Source organism: Oncorhynchus keta, chromosome 19 (assembly GCF_023373465.1).
Source record: "Oncorhynchus keta strain PuntledgeMale-10-30-2019 chromosome 19, Oket_V2, whole genome shotgun sequence".
In the NCBI taxonomy this organism is placed as follows: Eukaryota; Metazoa; Chordata; class Actinopteri; order Salmoniformes; family Salmonidae; genus Oncorhynchus; species Oncorhynchus keta.
In genome coordinates, this window is record NC_068439.1 from 40,630,300 (window position 1) to 40,649,667 (window position 19,368).

General features: G+C 44.6%; 1 protein-coding gene across 1 annotated transcript in view; it reads left to right on the plus strand.

The window, feature by feature from the left end:
• Nucleotides 1–959: 959 nt before the first annotated feature.
• Nucleotides 960–19,368, plus strand: part of LOC118398284 (exostosin-1b) — a 102,487-nt gene continuing 84,078 nt past the window's right edge. Inside the window, exon 1 of the mRNA XM_052470575.1 lies at nucleotides 960–2,756. Within this exon, the coding sequence (XP_052326535.1) occupies nucleotides 1,813–2,756 (944 nt within the window). The 5' untranslated portion in view covers nucleotides 960–1,812. The remainder of the gene's footprint in view (nucleotides 2,757–19,368) is intronic.

Here is a 19,368-nt window from a genome sequence, read left to right on the forward strand (position 1 = left end):
AATTTATGGAACCACGCTGGAAAAGACCATAAGAAGAGGAAATATCTGAGCCAGTACAGTATGGTTCAGGTTGGCACAATAGTGTGAATCAGGCGAATGTGCAAAAAAACATTTTTTGCCAGCACGGTATGGTTCAGGTCGGACTCGGCACTGCAGTATGAAAAGGGTCAAACTGAGGCTGGCTAACCCCCAGGATTCTGGCCCAGCTCCCAGCCGGTCCCTCTCATTGGTCATGTTTAATTACCACCCCCCTTCTTCCTAAACTAATTGGCCATAAAAAAAACGAGGATGGCCCCTTCACCCAGCCTGAGTGTTGTTCCACAAAATGGCAGCTGTGTAGATTATGAGGCATGGTGTGCCTCCTCAAAAGCGATTTGGAGCTATTAATCTTTGTCATTAGTCAGTGCACTTTGGTTTGTGTGAGACTATCTTTTTCGGCTCTGCACATTTATAGTTTTAAAGGAATTATTTTGTATATATTTGTGAAAATCTTTAGATGTATTATGTCTGATCAACCTATAGGCCTACACTTTCACTCACTCATGAACCATCAATGGTTCTGTGTAAACGTTACCGTAGGGCACTCACGTTTGGTTACCGTAATTTTGTTTGCACACTAAAGCAACACTGGTTCTTGGCCACAGCGTCAACCTCTACTACAGGAAATAACATCAAACTAGTTATTTCAAGACAGTGGTTACAGTTTATAATCATTACTTGCAATATCATTTGGAAAAACAATATATATATATAGTTATTGCGCAAAGTATTCGATAGTTTTCGATATTTTTACTCGCGCTTTAAATTCTTCGGCGAGAGCGCTCCAGTTGTGAATGGGTGCATTCGAAGCACTGCCTTTTCCGGTCCCAAGGATAGACCAATGAGAAAAGCGTATACACACTGATGGGACGTCAAATCTGCTTCCATCGTGTCGGGATTGGAACATTACAGAGTAAGAATCGGAACAATTGAGTGTTTGGTAATTGGACACTAGGATCAAGGAATCCCATATCGGTAACAATTTCAATGCATTTGCGAAGTCACATTGTAACTGTAAGTACTGTCTGAGATCGTTGCGTCCGTTTCTTCGTTTATATCAGGCCCTATTTTCCGATGAGATTATTTTTTTTGTTGCGTGTATGAGGTCTGTCGGGAGATTAAAATATAAAAGAAATGCAGGGATTTGTGAGGCTACATTTGCACTGATGAACCGCTCTTGTTCTACTACGCTTTACTCGGTCGTTTATGGAACCATGGAGTGAAATGTCGCTTTAGAAAGCGCGAGGAACAAGACTAATTATACTCCGAGACCTCTGGATCTAAACCCGCCACACCGACTGCTTTAAATCCCAGCCGGCGTGTTAACGACTTTTACATCTCAGACGTGGGATACCTTTTCTGTGTTGGCCAAGGCAGGGAACCTCACGAACCCCTGCCGCTACTCTCGCAGGGTAAAGAGCTAATAAAAAAGGCTTCGGGCACCTCTAACCGGGCGCAGTTTAGCATTTGAATACAGCTTGGCTGTATGAGCGAGAGGGGCAGAGAGCGTAGGATATCTGATTTGTTTTTACTTGGTCGAGGGAGTGAAATGGTAAAACTAGCTAGAAGGGGGAGAAAACGCATTTAAAATCGCCCACATGCTCTGGATCAATCGCTGGATTGGGGCACGGAATACGAAGAAGGGGGAAGACGCGAGTTTGAAATCTTTGCGGGCTGGAAGATGGCAGAGGGGTGCAGTTGGAAGTGGTGAGAGCCTAACTTCTGGCCACTTCGAATTTATTTGTAACCAACTTGCCCCTATTCGTAGGACACATGCAGGCCAAAAAACGATATTTAATCCTGCTCTCTGCCGGTACATGTCTAGTTCTACTGTTCTACTTTGGAGGTGTACCACTTCCATCTTCGGGCAGGAACCGGCATGACCGTAGCCACAATGGATATCGCCCCGACCAGCCGTGGCCACACTTCTCGGACCCTTTACAACAATTCCTACTCTGGGATCAACCGGACACCGAGGAATACAACATTCACATATCGCCAAGGCAAAAGAGGGACGTTAACACAAGTGTGTACAAAGGCAAAAGATGTCGCATGGATTCGTGCTTTGATTTCTCAGCATGCAAAAGGAACGATTTCAAAGTGTATGTCTACCCCCAGCAGAAAGGGGAGAAAATCTCTGAAAGTTACCAGAATATTTTGTCGATTGTTGAGGGATCCAGGTTCTACACCACTGACCCGGGTCAAGCTTGTCTATTCATCCTGAGCTTGGACACCCTGGACCGGGACTCGCTGTCTCCGCAGTACGTGCACAATCTCAAAACCAAGGTCCAGAACCTTCACCTCTGGAACAACGGCAGAAACCACCTCATATTTAACTTGTACTCTGGGACATGGCCGGACTACACGGAAGACCTAGGTTTCGACATAGGCCAGGCCATGTTGGCCAAGGCCAGCATCAGTACCGAGATCTTCAGGCCCAACTTTGACGTGTCCATCCCGCTGTTCTCCAAGGAGCACCCTAGGACCGGAGGGGACAGGGGCTACCTAAAGTACAACTCCATCCCACCTTTCAGGAAATACATGCTCGTGTTTAAGGGGAAGCGATACCTTACAGGGATAGGGTCAGACACGAGGAATGCCTTGTATCATGTCCATAACCAGGAGGACGTGGTGCTCCTCACCACCTGCAAACACGGCAAGGATTGGCAGAAACACAAGGACGCACGCTGTGAAAAGGACAACGCAGAATATGACAAGTAAGTTATGGGTTGACAGATTAAGACTCATTTATAAAGTGTGGTTTCGGTCATATTACCACGTTCATGTACCACGTTGTACATGAACAGTGACCACCTTTGGTCTCCATAACAGAGTTTACAATGGGCGTCCTTTACCATTCCAAAACTGGGCGCCCTTGCGTGCATCCTGGGCGCCCTTGCGTGCATCCTTAAGGGTCTCCGTGGCGTGCATCCTGGGCGCCCTTGCGTGCATCCTGGGCGCCCTTGCGTGCATCCTTAAGGGTCTCCATGGCGTGCGGTACGGTGTGTGTTTTTGTGAGCAGATTGTGAACTCATTTTATTGGCACACAAAGCCATTGACTGCCATTCTCAGGGACTGCAATGGTTTATGATTCCCTTCCTGGCCTACCCCCTAACCTCGCTCCCTTTTCAAGTGTGAACAAAAAAAAAAGTCTCCAGCCAGCCTGTCCATTACCTTTCCCGGGTCTGCCTAAAATCACCCCGGACACCACCCCCCTCGTACACAGGAATTGAACCCACTTCACTGATATTGTAGCCAAATGAGGATATGTACTGAAACGTTTTATTTGCAGTTTACGTTAACGGAATAAAGCAATGTGCACTGTGGGAGTGTGTGTGACCTTTGCATCACACTGCTATAAACTCCCATTTATAATGAAAAGGCACTATTTATTAGGCCTAGACTTATTAGCCAAATCAGTTGGAATTCTGTTGTGTGTTGCTGTTAATGTAATAAGGTCTGGCCTGCATCCAAAATAATTTTCATCGTCATGGCCATATTACTTTGACAGTAGGCTTGTGCTTTGCGTATTCCCACTGATCGTGGAGACCACATCTCATGTTGGGTCGCAATGATGCCAGTATAAGTCAAATCGCCCAAAGGACAGGTATCCCATTGTAACCATGGTAGGAAACTTTTGTCATGGAAGTTTACACGAATCGTAAGCGCATTGCCAAGTTTATTTCTCCGAGATTGACGCGGGTTTGTTTTAGGCTGTGTTGCCTACTTCTTGATTATGCCTCTAAATCCTCAGTAACCCCCCATACTTTTGGCCAATGATGTTACTGTTTTAAAGTTCAGGGAAGTGAGAGATTGGATAAAACCGTACTACATTGAAGAATAAATATATCCAGACACTTGTGAGTGGCCATAACTAGCCCTATGTCCCAAATGGCACCCTATTCCCTATTATAGTGCACTACTTTGTCTTGACCAGGGCCTAAAGTAATGCAGGGAATAGGGTGCCAGTTGGAACGCACTCTATATCTATAGGCCTAGTTTGGTCAAAGGGAAATCGAACTAAAACTGAACTTTTCATGAACCGAAACTCACTGAAATGAGAACACGCTGCCCTATGACACACCGCCAATTGCAAATATGCTTTAACAACATCCCCACACGTAAGTGCTGGTCCATTTGTCATCTTTCTCCCCTTTATCTGCCCTTGCAATCTGCTCTTCTCCCAGAGTGATGCTTTTGGCTCTTGTCACCTGTAGAAATGTCATCCATTATCTAAATTCCAGGTCATTTTCTCTCGACTGCTTAGGTTAGCACTGACATGGCTTGGACTGGTGCGTACTCTATTGGGCTGCGTTGACAGCCAGAGTGTCTCTCACAATCAGGGGTGTATATATATTTTTTTATATTCTCTTTCCATAGAGCTGTAAAACGATGGAACTCTCAACGTGGTGCCTCATCTCAACCTCTTTCCACTCTTGACCTCTGACCTTTCAGCCTCTAAGAGGAATGTGGCAGGAGCAGCAGATATGGGAAGGCTTTTAAAACACACGTTCACACACAGGCAGTGCCTGGTAGCCCCGGACACTGTTGAAGGATTTTTAAGCATTGATAATTGAGACGTGGATTGTCTTAGTGTGCCATTCGGAAGGTGAATGGGTAAGATAAAATATTTCAGTGCCTTTGAATGGGGTATGGTGGTAGCATTGGCGTGTCTTCATGGATGACAAGTAAAAAATGATTTTTCTCTTTAGTCTGTTTTTTCAGAATTTTTCGGTCAATTCGCAGGTGGCTGAAACTCACCGGAGAAATCATCAGAGTGAGGGGAAACAGAACCTCTGTCTCAGTATGTGTAGTCCATGTATCTGATGCTGTCTAGAATGAAAGAGCTATAGCATTTGATTAATGCCAGAAAGCATCTGGCCTACCTTGATATAATAATAATAATAATAATAATAATTTGAGCTGAGGTCAACAGTGGGTTGTCCTGGTGAAGCAAAACACCCCGAAAGGGAGGCCAGTTTTGGATTTGGCTTCACACCAATCAAACAACATCCTAAGCAAAACCTAATTGTCAGACAAATGTGTCTGTTTTCTGGTACCCCTTTTGTTGACGTCCTGCAGTAGCTGGCTTGCAAAATTGGTTTTGACTTAATTCTCTGTACAGGCCAATGATTATGATTGATTCTGAACTTACCATAAATGCATATATTGTGCCACTGGCCTGGGCAGATTGAAGTTCAATATGTAACCTAGATGTAAGCCTACATTAACTAGCTAGCCATCTTAGCTGGTTCATTGTTTCCCATGTGAGGAAGTTAGGCTAGCAAACATTTTAGCTAGGTAGCCAATGAAAACAAAGTGTACTGTATGACAGAGCCATAGACTGTTTTGCCATCATGAAAGAGAGGAGGATAGCATTGGTGTTCAACTAGTCTACAAATAGGGTGGGTCAACTTTAAAAAAAAATAATAATAACTTGCACACAGACGGACACAAATCAGTACCATGGACAGCCACATGACTAAATTGTTTTCAGTGTATCAAACTAAGAAAATTGCCTTGTTGATTTGATGTTTTAAGTTGAAATGGTGCTGGAATATCAGTCAGTGCTCCTGTTGTCTTTGTGCTGACTTGTGGTAACTCTCTGTGGTTCTAAATCAGAACTCTCTGTGGTTCTAAATCAGAACTCTCTGTGGTTCTAAATCAGTAGTTTTAAATCAAACTGTGGTTCTAAACAAACTAAATCAGAACTTGGTTCTAAATCAGACCTGTGGTTCTAAATCAGGTTTTCATAGAACTGACAAACATGGTTTGACCATGCTGCAGGTAGAATTTGCTTGTGGACTTCACCAGACAGATGTTCTCTGGTTTTGTGATGAAACAAAAGTGCGTTTAGTTGAATTTATTCTGCCACTGTGACTGTCTTTTAAAAAACGTCATTATGGTGTCTCACAGTGGTGTCTGAACGAATGGGTTGTAGAGCAAAAACCGCAATTATCACAACAGGTTGTCATATGGTTTTTCTATTGGCTTGGCTTCCCCGGTGATTGTTACCCACGCACCGCTACAGAGTAGTATGTGCCAGCCACACCAGTTTGTCAAGAACTGTAACACTCAACCGTTTCCTGTGTGTCTCACGAATGGTCCACCACCCCAAATGACATCCAGCCAACTTGACACAACTGTGGGAAGCAGTGGAGTCAACATGGGCCAGCATCCCTGTGGAACGCTTTCAACGCCTTGTGGAGTCCATGCCCCGGCGAATTGAGGCTGCTCTGAGGGCAAGGGGGGGGTGCGCAACTCTGTATTAGGAAGGTGTTCCTAATGTTGGGCGTACTCCGTGTCTGTGCTGCTAGTTACATTACAGCCTATATCAGAGTACTCTCAAGCTGTGAAATCTGTCCCAACTTTCCAACATGCCTCTTGAGTTTTGCTGCGTATTGCTTGTTTCTTCCTCCTTACAACTTTCCCAGCAGACGGCTAGATCATGATCCCCCATTTAATAGTTAACCAGTTTTGTCGGCCGGTATTGACTTTGTACTTTAGCCACTTCACTAGCAGGCCGCCACATCTCAAGGTCACTCCAGGGACTCCTCCACTACGTTGAATGGGGGTGTTTTTATGAGAGCCAGAGTGTTTTTGAGTGTGCACTGCATGTCTAAGAGTTACCCAATGTACGTGTGTATTTTATGTGTCTGTGTTCTTTCCTGTATGAAGCCCCCCCCAGGCTGCAATATCAGGCCGAGGGATGGGTCGGAGGGATGGTGCATTTTTCATTTTCGCAACTGCGTCATCAGCAGGAATGTTCCCACTTGAGTAAATCCTCTTGAAGAGGAGGGGGCTGGCCATGCTGCGTTGCACTCTCTCTCTCTCTCTCGTTCATTCTGTGCGATCAGAATGAAATGGAAACACTGATGTGATTTGGGGCGGCGGTGGCTTGCTGCCATATTTCCATTTCCTCCTTTACGACGCAGAGCGTGGCATTTTGTTGACACGGTGCCAGAGATGAATTAGAAAACCTGGCCAAGCGAAGACGGCATCCCCGTCTTATCATGTTTTAAAATGGCATTATGAATACCATTTTCACACGTCAATGGCAGTTATTCTCTGGACAGATCTTGGCATGATAGTAGAGTGGATGTGGCACTCGAGGTTAACACAGAACATGTCATTTGCTGCATGCCACGGCCTGATACTCGGGGGGGTCCATGCCCCCCGGTTCGCAGTTGTTTGCTTACTCTTGTCAGATTAATGCATCATGAATATTTCATCGTCCTCCTCTCACTTAAATTAAGCACTGGGCCATGATCACAGCAAAATATGCTAATGACCAGCAGGAAATTAGCGGGGAATGCTAGTTTGCCCTAATTGGCGCTGTTTGATTATTTCCATGGAAGATGTAGTCTAGCCTACACTGGCGTGGACATTTTCGATCTCATCTGTCAATCTATTCATCCAATTTCTCCTCGACGTGTTTATGTTGATGGTTCCCTCACAATCAGAATCTCAGTTGTCGAGGCTTTTTGTACTCTAGGATCGTCGGCCCCAACTCTGTGGGTGTTGCTCCTGATCATGCTGATATGTCGGTCTGCTTTGCATCTGTTTGTGTGTCTGCACACCTCTGTGGTGTGTGTGCGGAGCGAGGATGGGTTGTGAACTCTGTCTGTGCCTTGGCGGCCCACAGTCACCACGGGGATTACCATGACAACGTGGCTCTTGGCCCGCAGCAGCTGAGAGACCAGGTGGGACGAAACTGAGCAAGTCCGACCAAGCTGGGCTTTACTGGCCCAGTCCAGCCACCTCCGCTTGGCTAGTGGTGGGGAGGAATTGATCAATCGGGAGTGTTTCACTCCGAATGAAAATCGATCTGGGCATTATAGGGGAGTGCCGGGGCTGCCCCCTGTGGATCATTTCCTCCATTTAAGAGCCTACCGTTTCTCCAAAACCGGAGGCAAATCACGCAGCAGTAATTGAAAGTACAAAATTACAAGGTGGGAAACTAAAGTATTTTTGTTCCTGGACTGTCAGGGAATCCTTGTGAGGCATGAATTAATAAGTGGGAGGGGTACAGTGGTTAAATCATCTCTCTCCCCCCTACTCCCTCCATCTACTAAAGTGATGAGTTAGGCAGGTATTATTTTTTTATTTTACCTTTTATTTAACTATGCAAGTCAGTTAAGAACAACTTCTTATTTTCAATGATGGCCTAGGAAGAGTGGGTTCACTGCCTTGTTCAGTGGCAGAATGACAGATTTGTACCTTGTCAGCTTGGGGTAAGTTAACAGGCTATCCACTCAGTTTAAAGGTTACTAAGAAATCAAGCCTAACATCTGATTTTGCTGTAAATTGAGTGAGACAGGTAAGCTGGCTGGTTCCATATAAAAAATAAATGATGACTGAGAATTGAGTGAGGCCCCAATTGGTTGTACGTAGATTTAACTTTTTAAATTTTTTTGAAACATTTTTTTTAGTTCTGAGGCATTCGGAAGACCTGGCGTTTACATTATGGAAGCCAAATGATTTTTGAGTTCTGTCTCGTTTAGTGCATGAAAGCTTGTTCATCTCGTCTTTCTCTACTATGTGGCACGGATATGCCGTGGCAGGGATAGAACCATTCAGAGCATCTCATATTCTCTACCTCGCTGGCAATTTGCATATTTACTTTGAATTCTCCTCCTTTTTTATTTACATTTTAAATTTGACCCCCTTTCTCCCCAATTTTGTGTGGTATCCAGTAGTTACTATCTTGTCTCATCGCTACCACCCCCGTACGGGCTCAGGAGAGACGAAGGTCAAATGCCATGCGTCCTCCGAAACACAACCCAACCAAGCCGCACTGCTTCTTAACACAGCGCGCATCCAACCCGGAAGCCAGTGCCCCAATGTGTCAGCGGAAACACAGGAGTCGCTAGTGCGCAATGAGACAAGGATATCTCTACCGGCCTCCCTAACCCGGACGACGCTAGGCCGTCGCCCCATGGACCTCCCGGTCACGGCTGCGACAGAGCCTGGGCATCAGGCTCTGCAGTGCCCTAGACCACTGCGCCACCCGGGAGGCCCCAATTCTCATTCTTCTGGGGTAATAGTTTCTACTATACACTATACTCTTTCAGCACCTCCGACTGTTCTGTTTGTGTAGCTTTCATGGTCTTACAGCCCACTTGCGTTTTGTATTTCTCTGGGTATTCGTTGACTGTAATTACTTGGAATTAGATTTAGCCTTCTTTAAGAATCCCTCTACAACCGATGAATCCCTGGCTGAGAAGCATGTGGGTCACTGGAAATTATATTCCATAAAGCACTTCCTGTAATCTAATGTTGTTTTATTGTCTTCTGGGGGATCTCCTACTGTTAGGCTGCTGAAACTAGCCCAGTTGGCACACGCTTTACTGTCAGTGTGAATAGGCTGTGGTTGCATGCTTGTTAGCCTACATGGACTCAATTGGTGCTGTGAGTGAGGTGAGCTATGGGTGAGGGGGATGGTCATCTCAGGGATTCGTCGCTCTTCCCGAATGACTCTCTGTGACCCACCCGGCTTTTGAAACCCATGACCGACCCATCTCGTCAGCATGGGGGCAATAACCATGACCTACTTCTGTTCAGGACACTGGCCAGGAACTGAGGCCTAGGGTAACTAGCTTTTTGTTCCCCGACTGTCCTCCCTCAGGGCGTTAACAGCACCAGGGGGTAGTTTTACAGCAGGAAAGGCACATTTGATGGCCCCAGGAGAAATGTAACACCACCTCGTGTCAGTACTTCAATAGAACTGCAGATAGTTTACGTCACCGTCTGGCCTCAATACACTGACCCTTTTCACCACCACGAGAGTGAAAACAAACGCCTCTCTCTCCACTGTATTCATATTCAAATAGTCATTTGTGAAAGGGGGGTGCCTTTAAAATAAAAAATAAAAAGCATTATGTTCCTGAAGAATGTTGATGTGTTTGGTAGAAAGTAGGAGCCTGGCCATCAGTGTTTTGCTGAAGTGGTGGCAGAGGGTCATCTGGCTTGTCCTCCTAGCTTGTACTTTATGGGTTAGTGTGACTTCCCCTTTGTGGGTGTGAAGGCTCTGCTGCCCCAGGCGCTTAGAAGGGGCCCTGTTGTGTGGAAGTTTGCTCTGGTTCATTAGCCACTGCCTGTGCCTTGTTGACGACACAGCCCCCTATATGGCTGCTCTGCCCCCCCCATTCCAAACCTCTCCTCAAGGCTCTGAGCACCGAAAGACCAGTCCCACGTCCCTCCCACCTAGATCTATCCTCTTAGCCAATCATTACTTGAGGCTGCTCTCTCATGACTCCCCCCTTTTGAACCCTGGATGCCGGCAACAATGGCTGCTCAGACACTCCAGCAACCCCCCTCTCATTTGGTGGAATCTCATGACACTTCACGGATCACCAGCCAACCCAACACTGAGAGGGTGGAGTGGGGGTGGTGGATGTAGTGGGCGGCACCTGGTCTTATGGAGGAGACTGTATGCTAAGCATGGATGGGGAGAATATTTAATTATTTTGTCTATCAGGGCAGTTTATTTTTTTTGTACTTTGCAGTCTGTTTCTCTGTTTATTCACGAGTTCCTACATGGCCTCCTTTTCAGTTAAGGGGATTCAAAACGGGCGTTTTTTTCTTTTTAAATCATTTTAAGCTCTGCAAACTTAATCCGCTATACATATGGAATCTGGCCTGGCCGTTTACCAATTAGTGCAAACGCAGAAGTAAGCCAACGTCCTTCATGGGAAGGGAATGAAGGCATTTCTTCCATTAGGATTCTTTGTGAAAGTCATTTGAGGTTGCATTTCTGTTGAGTGACTCAGAGGTGGCCCCACAGCCTGAGAGAGGACAGTTTCCCACCATTTTAAACTCTGTTTTGTGACCTAGGGATTTTGTGGTTTTTCATCTGTCATGATTTTTTTCCCCCCACCTTTTTATTTAACGAGGCAAGTCCAAATTCTTATTTACAATGAAGGCCTACCGGGGAACAGTGGGTTTAACTGCCTTGTTCAGTGGCAGAACGACATATTTTTACCTTGTCTGGTAAACTGATGGCGACGGTAATGGTTGCTTGTACAGTATTTTGAAATGGCATCCTGGTTTGCGGTGTTTTAGTCAACCGCATCTTCGGGATCAAAGCGGCTCGAGGCCTGTGCTGGGAATCCGGCGCTTGCGCGTCTTACTCCTGTTTAGCTGCTCGGCAGGTGATATTCCCGAGGTTTGAATGTTTTATTTCCACAGGAAGTTGTGACACGGCAGCACTTTGTTTCCAGAGCTTCTGCTTTCTTGTTTGTCTCGACGCTTTTGCTTGCTAGACTCCACGTTCTCTCAAGGTTAGAGCAGGAGGGAGGTCGGGGGACGTGACGTTGTAGAGCCATAGGCACAGTGACACCGGAAGTTAACAAGTCTTTTCATTTGGGTTTTTGACGAAGCTGCTCGTTTTTATCTGGGGGGGGATTAGTGATTATTTTTAATGCAGCAGTGCATCTTTATGCCCTTTTAGACTGGTAGCAAAACTGTGACTAACCTCCTGCCTTTCACACAGTGTTTTATTCCCTGAGTCAGTGTCTCGCTTCTTTTCATACCGTTTGAATCAAATCCCAAAGTTGTTCATGCATGTTTGCCACCCCTCCCACTTGCTTTCTATGTTCATGGGTGTGTTTTGTTTCAAATACTATCGCGCTTAGGAGCGTGTTTGTTTGTCTGTCTCAATTGAGTTTTCACTGATGTCTTTAGACGTGTTTATCATATTGGTCTGGCTCTTTGGCCTAAAGTAAAATGCAACCATTGTACTAATTGTAAGCAATAGCAGGGGGTCACCTTGATTCTAATTTCAGCATTGTTTTCATTGGGATAGCGCTGCTCTGAGGCGAGTGGAGGACTCGTCGAGATAAATAAATGTCCGATTGTTGTTGTCACTGAATCTCCGTTTGGATGTTTGGTAACAATTAGGCTGGGAAAATGTTAGCTAAATTTGAAGTGAGCGCCACATGAGTCTCTATTCTAGTTTGCTCATATTAGCTGATCAGAACATTTTGCTAGCATGTTACACAAGTGGATTTTGCGCTTCAGTCACGTAGTAGACTGTCCTACTTCAGACTCAAAGCCTGTGACTTGTCTGATACCTAATCAATGTGATTTTGTTTCACGGAATCTCTCTCTGTCTATTGGTTAATTGATCTCTGGCTGGATAAGTGATCGATGAGCAAACAAATTGTTCTGATCGGTGATAGATAAATGTAGCATGCAATAATGTAGCCTTAAATCAAGTGTTTTATTTATCTATTGGCTTTATATATTCCAGTTTTCCCAATCCCACTGAAACCCCAAATCCTGACTCCTAACTTTATTCTGTGATCCATAGGTGGCATTATCAAAGCACGTCTCACCTTATCAAAGCACGTCTCGCCTATGCATGTCAAAATACCTCTAGCATTTCACCTGCTTCTCTTCGCTGTTTCCTATTGCTGCCCATATGAGGGCTTCGGTAGAGAATGTGTTATCAACAAACGGCATGAGAGTGGCTATGGATAATTTTTTGTTAAACAGATGGTCCACGTTAAGATGCCTTGATATTTAAACAATTTACTCTCCATTTTCCTGTTATTCATGAGCTGGTCTGCTATCTGTGGTATTAACTCGATTTTGCCAAATTGGAGATTCTGTCATTTGTTCATTTGTTGGAGGTTATCTAGCAAGCTTAGCAACTTTGGTCATTTGACTGCCGATACAAAGTTTGTACGATCCGACAACACTGTAGCCTTCTCCGGGTGCGCTCTGTGTCGAGGTAGCCTAGGCCTACTGCTGAAATGTGTTGAATTAATGAACATGATAACGCTGGGAATTTATGAACGGCCTGTTTCGTATGTTCACAACAATGTCATTGGTAATCAAAGTTACTCTATCATTTAGAGGTCGACCGATTTATGATTTTTCAACGCCGATACCGATTATTGGAGGACCACAAAAAAGCCGATACCGATTTAAATCGGCCGATTTTATAAAAAATAAAATGTATTTATTTGTAATAATGACAATTACAACAACACCGAATGAACACTTATTTTAACTTAATATAATACATCAATAAAATCAATTTAGCCTCAAATAAATAATGAAACATGTTCAATTTGGTTTAAATAATGCAAAAACAAAGTGTTGGAGAAGTAAATGTGCAATATGTGCCATGTAAAAAAAGCTAACATTTTGAGTTCCTTGCTCAGAACATGAGAACATATGAAAGTTGGTGTATCCTTTTCAACATGAGACTTCAATATTCCAAGGTAAGAGGTTTTTAGGTTGTAGTTAATATAGAATTTATAGGACTATTTCTCTCAACCATTTGTATTTCATATACCTTTGACTATTGGATGTTCTTATAGGCACTATAGTATTGCCAGTGGAACAGTATAGCTTCCATCCCTCTCCTCTCCCCTACCTGGGCTCGAACCAGGAACACATCGACAAGTCATAGTCATTTCACACCAGCCATTAGGCTGATAGGCTTGAAGTCAAACAGCGCTGTGCTTGCGAAGAGCTGCTGGCAAAACGCACTAACGTGCTGTTTGAATGAATGCTTATGAGCCTGCTGCTGCCTACCAGTCAGCCGTTAGATAAAATACCGAAAGGGTGGCATCCCTAAATCTAAATATTCTTGTTACATTGCACAACCTTCAATGTTATGTCATAATTATGTGAAATTCTGGCAAATATTTGTTCGCAATGAGCCAGGCTGCCCAAACTGTTGCATATACCCTGACAGCGTGCGATGAACGGAAGAGGAATGACAATTTCACCTGATTAATATTGCCTGCTAACCTGGATTTATTTTAGCTAAATATGCAGATTTAAAAATACATCCGTGTATTGATTTTAAGAAAGGCATTGGTGTTTATGGTTAGGTACAGTCGTCCACCAATTGTGCTTTTTTTTTTGCAAATGCGCTTTTGTTTAATCATCCCCCAGCGTGGCATTGATTATATGCAACGCAGGACACACTAGATAAACGAGTAATATCATCAACCATGTGTAGTTGTAACTAGTGATTATGAATGGTTGTTTTTATAAGATAAGTTTAATGCTAGCTAGCAACTTACCTTGGCTTCTACTGCATTTGCGTAACAGGCAGGCTCCTCAGGTGGTTAGACCGTTGGACTAGTTAACGGTAAGGTTGCAAGATTGGATCCCCTGAGCTGGCAAGGTGAAAATCTGTCGTTCTGCCCCTGAACAAGGCAGTTAACCCACCATTCCTAGGCCGTCATTGAAAATGTGTTCTTAACTGACTTGCCTAGTTAAATAAAGGTATAAACTTTACACACGGGCACACTTCAGAACAGAATGTTGACCAGTAGTGTGTGCCACAATGTATTTGACTCTTGCCACAAAATCAAGGAAAATAGGAGGGGGGTTTAGGCAGGCAGAAGAAAATGGCTTTGCCGAAATCCCCCCCTGCCCCTTCTAATTTCCTTAATTTTGTGGCTAGAGTCAAATACTTTCTGTGGCACACACTACTGGTCAACATGAGCTATCAAAATGTTTCTGAAGTGTGCCAGGCCTTGCAGTCCCAAGATAGAAGGGGCGGTTCCGGTAGGTGGGAGACTTTCGGCACAACACCGGCAATGTGCCGCAGAGACTCTTATTTAGAAAGAACCTTAGAATATTGACCATATCTTGGTTTTAAATGCTTTAAATGAGTACTTCTTAAACTTGGTTGATTTTTCTGGGAAAATATTAATCCCTACTGTGTGTGTGTGTGTGTGTGTGGTGTAGTCAGTGTGTGCTGTTGGTGTTTTTTGTTTCGTTCGGACAGTTGGATTTGCACTTCCCGTCTGAGTCTGTCCATTGTGTTCGTACTACAGTGAGAGGAGAGGGTATGCTGTGTTGGCAGCCAGTATGTGTACAGTGTGTATCCTCTAAGTCGTGCCAAATCAGTAGTGCGTTCCAGATTTCTCTTCCTCCTGTGGAAGTCCTCTGGCGCTTTGCTTCCCCGGTGTATCTTGTTTGGACGAATGCTGGGGCTGCTTTAACTGTGACCACTCATGTGGAACCCTGGAAGCTACACAAATGAATAATTTATCAGCAGGATATTTATTCATGTCTTCTTACTCTCTCCGTTTTTTGTAGTATACAGTGCTACTGCTCATCCTTTTTGCAGGTAGCCTCGGGTTTTTATATTTATTCAGCGCCACGAATGCTGTGGGGTCTTGTATTATCGCAGACTTAAGAAATGTAATTAGAATTTCATCTTGGATAAGAAACTGATCTTAGCACTGTTTTGGGGAGAGTGAATTTGAGTTCAACGGTCTTAAAAGCAAGGAATACATTATTCCATTTAAATAATATGGACTCTGGCTGAGCTCATTTTTCCCCCCCCTAGTCGACTTGTTGATTGTTTGGCCGACAAGACACCTGTTTTGATTCGCGCCGGTCTGAGTGGACTAATGCATTGTGGAGGCCGTAGGGATGGCACAGTTCATCACTGGAAGATGTGCTACTGAAATTGTATATGGTTATATTATGTAAGAGATCTTATTATGATCATCATAAATGTCATTATCATTAGTAGGCTTTGTAAAGCAGCCTTGTATAACCATCAAGCCGCAGTCCTAAAAGGGCATCCTGTTTATTATTTAATGCCGTAATTTACTTAGGTCTATATTTCAATACTTTTATATGGGCTACTGTATCAATCAATCATTAATTTGTTCATGTCGTCACACAGCATATGAGTCATTCATGAGTTGCATTTTTGTTAAATGAAATAAAGCGTCCCAGGAATAATTTGTGTACACATAAAAAATAACCGTTCCATGTAGGAAATTGCATTCACGAATGAATGCGACTGTTTTTAGTCTTTGCTGTAATAAAGGCTTTACAAAAAACTGAACTTTACAACACTCTCTGGTACGCGTATAATTGATTTAGTGTTTACATTGTTCCAAAAGGTCTGAAAAAGTAGTGTAATCTAACAGCATCTGTTTGGCACATATAATATGCACGCAGCGCTTGCTCTTTACTCATCTCCAGTATTTTCTACAACTAGTCAAATGTATTCGCACTTCCCCTTTACCTCCTGAGCAACCAGTAAACATTCCCCCATTTCGAGTTGGTTTTTCATGTCCTCTGCATCATTTTGCTGTCGCGCGTGTTTTGGAGTTTGTAATCACATCAATAAATTGGTTATAATGATAGACTATTGGTCACGTGAATGTGATCCATACAGGTCAGGTAAAGAGAGCAAGAGTTGAGGGAATAGGGTATGTTTTTCCTAAACAAATGGCTGGAGCCTAATTATGTTGCAGCTTCAGCAACACGGACAGCGCAATAAACACTGATGTTCTGTGGTGGTTGCTGCAGCAAAGAGGAGAGCGAGACAACGGGTGCTAGTCACTCGCTGTAAAAAAAACTATTTAAAAAATGTGCAGCTAGTCTGAGCCCAACACAATCAAATTAAGTGCGGCCAGGCTCCCTCTAGTCATTTGTGTCTTAATTATTTCCGCAAACGGTGCGCTTAAAGCATCAGACAAGCTTATTGCATATAATTGATTTGATTAAAACGCACACAGGATGTTTCGATTTCTAAAAACATTCATCCAATCGAGTGTTTGAAAAAACAGACTCTCAGTCGATTAAGAATATATTTATTGGGGGGTCGGGACAGCCCTAATCCTATGTAAGTTGGTGAGTTCGCATTGCCTTTTCTGGGAGCAGGGGTGTGTTTTTGGCACATTGCTATGTAGAATAAACATGTCTCTGTTGGCTCTTTGTCTTGCCATTTCTATCAGTAACATTTTGGTTACTAAACGTGGCCCTGGTGAACTCTCCTTGCTCTGTAAGGAGGCTGGTTAAGGTCTCCTGAGGAAGCTTATGCTGGTCACATTCTGCGATAGGGTTGGTGATAGGTCCCCTGTTCTTTATGCACGAGCTGCGCTACACCTTCCCTCCTAATCCCAGAAGAGGATTAGGATCAGCACTGCCTCTTGTTAACTAATCGCTTCAATGTTGCCCAGCTCTCCTGTCCTCTCTGGATTAAGGGTGCACTTTCTCGCTCTCTTACTGTCCCTACTGGCTGAGGCAACGTCGTCTAACGTTGTTGGATTATGTTCATTCGTAGATGCGATAGTAGTGAATGTAGGCCTAGCCGACATGCAAGTGTTCACCTTGTAGCTGTCTTAATTATGAGTTATTACAGTCGGTGTGCGTATTATGGTTCAGAAGTTGTAGAATATAGTTATGATGTGCCGTCTGGGTGTGTAGTGGTGGTGACTAGCGTGTGTTCTGCCCTTGGGCAGATTGTCACCATCAACCTGCTGGTTAATGATTGACAGGGCTCTGAATTTTCTTATCACAGCGGCCCCTGTCCCACTGTCACTCCAGCACCTTGTCGAGGCCGACGACCCACATCCCGACACCTTTTATGAAGTGACTAGCCCTCACTGAAAATGAATAGGTATGTCTATTGCTGGATCGCAGTGTTCTAGCGTCCTACCTCCTTTTGAAGTAAGGAGATGGAATTCGGTTGGGGATATTGTGTGCTCAGCCTCCCCATCGGCAGGCTGTATTCTCTCTCTTCACATAATGATTCACGCAGGCACACAGCAGGACAGGAAGCCCTTTGTCTTAATCAGAGTGGCACTCTCTCATTACTCTATGGTAATTCATGCTATTACTTACCGCGTTGACACCGCAGGTCTTTGATTGTGAAATTCGTTATCATCCAGCCTTGGGGCCACAGGCTCCCTCAGTGCTGGTTGGTGCTGTGAATGTGAATAAGCCCTTTTGACTGTTTGTCTTACCCCCTCTAGGCACAGTCTGGGATTGGGCTAGAGATCAAATCACATTCAGGTCAATGTACACTCTACTGTGAAAGACCTCTTGGACTGTGTGTGTTTTCTCAATAGAGTATTTTTTTTTGTGTGTGCCCAAGCTGTGGTAGTGCCTGGACTTGCGGAAGTTGAATCACTCACGAAGGGGGGGAAGTCTCTTCTCTACATGTCACATTCCATTGAGTTCACACAGATAGCTTCCCTCCCTGGCTCTAACTCTAGTCTCGACCAGTCTCACTGTCTGGCTTTTCAGTTTCCAGCAGAGGAACTTAATCATGCGCCTCAGTGTAAGACAGCCAGTGTACACACGGCGACATGCAGAACTTCATTATGGGAAACACAAGCGTAGCGGTCAGGTTCGCAACCCTCTCCTCTAATGACGTTGTCAGCGCAGCACCTGTTCCAATGATGGTCCTCTTTTCTTTTCTTTTGCTTTCGTTCCAACCCAGAGCTAGTTTGACGCAGCAGCGGCTGGGCAAGCCGAGTGCAATTATGTGGTTAAAGAAAGAAGACTGGCGGTGCTAGAGAGGGCTGAATGTCCTGGATTAGACTGCAGAGGCCCGAAGGAGAGCATTTTGTGGCAGTAATTTAGCACATGGGTGCCTCCGCTGCAGGAGTTATTGTAGCCGTAGCGGTCTGTTGAGTCCATGCAGACGCTGCCTGTGTTTTCAGTCTGACTCGCAACGATAGACAGCCAAATAGACCGAATCCTACTGCACCTGACCTTAACACAGACATACCCCAAACAATTAGCGTACATGTGCTTGACCCTAACCCAAACAGACATTGGGAAAGCCTGACCCGAAACACAAACAGACCACACGTGATTTGGACCCAAGTCAAAACGCACCACAGCCCTGACTGTGCATGTGTTTGGCTCGTATACTTCGACAGACCACTTGAAGACTTGACCAGAACATAGACAGAGAACACGTGTCTTGACAGACCACACGGACTGTCTGAGCAGCACTTTTACCACAACAGAGAATAGACAGACCGCCGCCCTAGGTTGCTGTGGGGAGGGGTGGTGGCCCCTGCCATATTTAGCGTTGCGCAACATTGTCCATCTTGGGATTTTTAAGCGTTAACCAAAAACTGCCAAACTTGTTAGCTCTGCTGTCTGTTAGCGCTTACTTGCTGTCACGATTGTACAGACTCCCCAGATCCTGTGATGAGCAAACTGGTACAGATGCCTGATTGTGCCAGGAAAATGAGTCATTGTTTCAGGGAAATAACAAGTATTTCAAAGGATGTCCTTATACTGAGGGACAATTTAAAGGGTGTGGAGGAGGAGCAAGAGTTGAACAGAAGCTAAATGATAGACATGAAACGGCCAATCATAGCCTGACCCTGTTCAAAAGTCAGAGCAGCACTGTTAACCACAACGTGTCACTGCCATTGTCCTCTGCTTGTCTGGAATTGTTTCTCCTTGTTGCAGTCCACTCAAAAGTGCCGTTTCCAAAGAGCTGTCTCCTCTATCCCTTCACTTCTGTGTCGTGTTGAGAAAAGCTTTTGGCTGGCTGTTGCCAAGGAAAGAATGACTCCAGGCAAAGGG